Source organism: Colobus angolensis, unplaced genomic scaffold, assembly GCF_000951035.1.
Source record: "Colobus angolensis palliatus isolate OR3802 unplaced genomic scaffold, Cang.pa_1.0 Scaffold118, whole genome shotgun sequence".
NCBI lineage: Eukaryota > Metazoa > Chordata > Mammalia > Primates > Cercopithecidae > Colobus > Colobus angolensis.
The window spans coordinates 6,244,025-6,248,286 of NW_012112919.1; the positions used below are offsets into that span (position 1 = coordinate 6,244,025).

At 43.1% G+C, this 4,262-nt stretch overlaps 1 protein-coding gene across 1 annotated transcript in view; it reads left to right on the forward strand.

Annotated features, from left to right (window-relative positions):
* The first annotated feature begins 190 nt into the window (after positions 1-190).
* The window catches only part of KCMF1 (potassium channel modulatory factor 1), a 79,304-nt gene continuing 75,232 nt past the window's right edge, over positions 191-4,262 (forward strand). Inside the window, exon 1 of the mRNA XM_011925693.1 lies at positions 191-230. Coding sequence (XP_011781083.1) covers positions 191-230 — 40 coding nt within the window. The remainder of the gene's footprint in view (positions 231-4,262) is intronic.

Sequence of the window (4,262 nt, forward strand, 5' to 3'; positions counted from 1 at the left end):
GGCCAGGGGACGGGAAGCCCTCGCCGCCTGGAGCCCGCCCCAGCCTCGCGGCTAGGCCTCGGCGCGTCCCTGGGCTCGGGTAACCAAGTTCCCGGGGTGGATCCGATCCCGCCGCAGCAAGCAAACTCCCTGCTCAGTCACCCAGGCGGAGCAGGGCTCGCTCCCCGCCGGCCCCGGTGCCCTCGCCGGCATGTGCTGCCTACCAGACAAGGTTTTGGAAAATGACCATGGTGAGGTCTATTCATGGTCGGGGGTCGTTTTGGACCTTGTTGTGCGATTTAAAAACGCGATTGGAGTACAGTTGCAAATAAGCAGACTGCTCTAAGCCCAGTCCCAGGGCACAAAGAGACAAATGTTTAGGGTCGAGGCTTTGAGCTGGTAAGAAATAAGTTAACTTTAATTTACTGCCATATGGTTTAGAAAAGGAGGAGGGGGTTGTGTTTTCTTTGTTTCACTACTACAGGTTTTTGGATAAAAAGTGTTAAGAGTCTTGGCGGAAAGTTTGTCCTGTTAAGGTTAATACAAGATTGTAGAAGTGGCTTGAAAGTTTGTGTACTCATGATTTTAAAATCCCATATAGGTGATGTAGGAATGGAGAAAGTTTAGTGAGTCAGTTTAGTGTGTGCTTCGCACTATGGGAAAGATATTCTTTGGGAAATACAGACCTTAGAATTTCAAGGCTGAAAAACTCAGATTGATTAAAATTGTATTTAGAACAAGTTTCAAAATTCGCATTACTAATTACAGCGTTGAAATTGACTCAACATTCTGTGTTCAACGATTTTGTATTTTAAAAGTTACAAAACTAATATGAAATATACTATATTTTCTTCGCAAAGCATTTACTGAGTACTTACTGTGTTCAAGTGTTGGACATTTTGAAATAATGAGGTACCTAGCCTCATTGAAAGGAACACATAAGTGGGAAGCTGTGCCTCTTTTCCCACTTTGGCAGCTTCATGGAAATGTACCCTTATCTCTGTAATTTTAAGAACTTGTAATTAAAGTTATAATCAAATTTCAATTTGGGATGTTAAAGTTTATCTTAAACTGTAGTCATGTGTACACTGACCACTTTCAAGACAAAAGTGAGCAATGGCTGCAGGCTCTCTTAACTCTTAAAAACTGGGAGAGTTAAAGTTACAGAATCACAGCCATGGAAGAGTGTTTCAGACTCATTCTTCTTGGTCTAAGAAAGCACACAGATAGTTCCAGAGGAGCATTCTAATTGAAGTGTCCTGGGAAGAAAATTCCTTCACCCCTAGTGCTCTGTTGGAGTAATTAAAATCTCATATTTGGAACATTCTTGAATGTAACATACATTCTGTAATTTAAGCCCATTTCCCCCCCATTTGGTCCTGTACAAAGGTGTGTGGTTATGAAACTTCTGTTACCTTTTGGTTACTTGAATATTACTGAATCTCAGCACACTAGTAGCACACCTTTCCTAGTAACTTACGTTAATGTCAGAAAATAGAACATACCTAATGAAAAAGGAACATACCTAAATACATCTGTTGAAGACTTACAGTACAATATTTGATAAGTGATTATCTTTCATGGGTCTAGTTTATGGTCTAAGACAGGAATAGTCTCATGAATCACACTTAACTCATTAGATATACGTTTTGTGGAATATTAGTTCAGACTGTCATTATTGTCATCAGTACGACTTTGACTTATCAGCAAATACAGGGTTTGGCACCCTTGCTCTTAGTTCTTTTCTTACCTTTCCCTTTTTTGGGCCAACGAATCCCATTTCTTTCAGCGTTTCTTTCTTTCAGCATTTCTTTCTTTTTTTTTTTTTTTTTAACTTATTTTCCAACTTGTTACCAATTTGGAGTGCAGTGGCGCCATCTCGGCTCACTGCAACCTCCGCCTCCCGGGTTCTAGCCATTCTCCTGCCTCAGCCTCCCGAGTAGCTGGGATTACAGGCGCCCACCACCACACCCATCTAATTTTTGTATTTTTAGTAGAGACAGGGTTTCACCATGTTGGTCAGGCTGGTCTCAAATTCCCGACCTCAGGTGATCCACCTGCCTCGGCCTCCCAAAGTGCTGGAATTACAGGCGTGAGCCACCACACCTGGCCTCAGTATTTCTTTAGTGGTGTGATTTTTGCTTCCTCAGTCATCTGTCCACCTCCAAATTCTCTATAGTTCTCATTTCCTTTCACACTCTCATTTCAGTAGTGTGACCCCAAACTGGATGTAATAGTCTGGTAAAAGGTTTGAACAAGCCTATCATGTTGTACTTGCCTAGTGCTTCCTTTTCAGGGCCCTGTGTGTGCAAGTAATATGTTTCTTTGTCTTTGTACCCACCCTAAAGAATTACAGTAAATCCTATGATTTTACTAATGTAACTTTGGACAACACAGTCCTGAGATGGACACCTGTCAAGCTTGAAGGCTGAACCTTGTGAAGCAGTGCCTCTGAGAAAGGCAATGCAACCAGGAGCATAGAGAAATGCTCTAGTCCAGGGGTCAGCGTGCTTCTTCTGTAAAGGGCCAGGTAGCAAACATTGCAGGCTTAGTGAGCTATAATAGTACGAAAGCAACTATAGACAACATGTAATTGAATGAGCATGGCTCTGTTCCAATTAAAACTTTATTTGTGGACACTGACATTTTAATTTCATACAATTTTTTTTTTTTAGACAGGGGTCTTGCTCTGTTGCCCAGGCTAGAGTGCAGTGGCATGATCTTGGCTCACTGCAACCTCCGCCTCCCGGGTTCAAGTGATTCTCCTGCCTCAGCCTCCCAAGTAGCTGGGATTACAGGCACCCACCAGTGCACCTGGCTAATTTTTGTGTTTTGTTTGATAGAGATGGGGTTTCACCATGTTGGCCAGGGTGGTCTCAAACTCCTGACCTTGTGATCCACCTGCCTCGGCCTCCCAACATGCTGGAATTACATGTGTGAGCCACCGCGCCTGGCCGAATTTCGTGTAATTTTCATGTATCATGAAATATGATTTGTCGTTTGACACCCCCACCATTCAAAAATACAAATAACCATTCTTAACTTTCGGGCTGTATAAAAGCTGGTGATGGGCCGGGCGCAGTGGATCACGCCTATAATCCCAACACTTTGGGAGGCCGAGGCGGGTGGATCACCTGAGGTCAGGAGTTCAAGACCAGCCTGGCCAAAATGGTGAAACCTTGTCTCTACTAAAAATACAATAATTAGCTGGGTGTGGTGGTAGGCGCCTGTACTTCCAGCTAGTCGCGAGGCTTGGGCAGAGAATTGCTTGAACCCAGGAGGCGGAGGTTGCAGAGAGCTGAGGTCGTGCCACTGCACTCCAGCCTGGGCGACAGAGTGAGAATCCGTCTCCAAAAAAACAAACAAAAAAAAATGGTGGTGGTTGGATTTGGCCTGAGGGCTGTAGTTTGCCTTACCTTACCTCTGCCCTAGACTGGCGCTTTAGAGAGTTGATAGAACTTGAACTGTCAGGAGTCTAGAAGGGGCCCAGTCGTCTTGGTATTCCATCATTTTCTTTGGTTGACGGGAAATGAGTTCACAGACTGAACCAGCTCCTCTGTACGTCACTTTTCAGCAGCACCATGTGGAATGGAAATAATTGTTCCTCACGAGTGGGCAACAGGCTCCCCACCCTCCAGACCCTTAATGGAGATGGCAGTACTCTACATTTTTCCTGTTTGCCCGTTACTACTTTTCCAGGGAGAATTCCAGGGCCACTTTTAACTCACTTTGTGGTGTTCTTGTCATGTTAACATTTTGTAGACTTTAGTGCCCAGTCACTTTATGTTCACCCTACCAACACTGTCTAGTTCACAGTGAACCCAATCATTTTTTATCTTGATGTATTTTTTTAAATGTGTCACTGCCATACTTTCAAATACATTTAAAATGTAAGTATGTTATTCAGAGCTTAAAATCTACTTTTAAAGCTTTCCAAATAAAGCAACTTATCAAATTGCTCACTGCTTATTAGCTAAAATGAAATTATGAATGTTCTTGCATAGATTAGAGCCTCATTGATTACCTGGATCTAGGTACATGTGTCGCCTTAAATCATTCAACCTTTCAGTCACTACTATGTGTAAGGCAGTCTGCTAGGTTCCAAGGAATGTGGGGCTAAGTGAATGAGATGCAGCTCCTTACCTTAAGTCTGGCGAGGAAGATGCATTTTTTATCTAACTTCCACAGTGCAGTGTGAAACATGGCATAAGGAAGGGGTAAACATTGATGACAAAGTAATTGCCAACTTTTCTCTTACTAATTTTGTCAAATTTCAGAGAGGT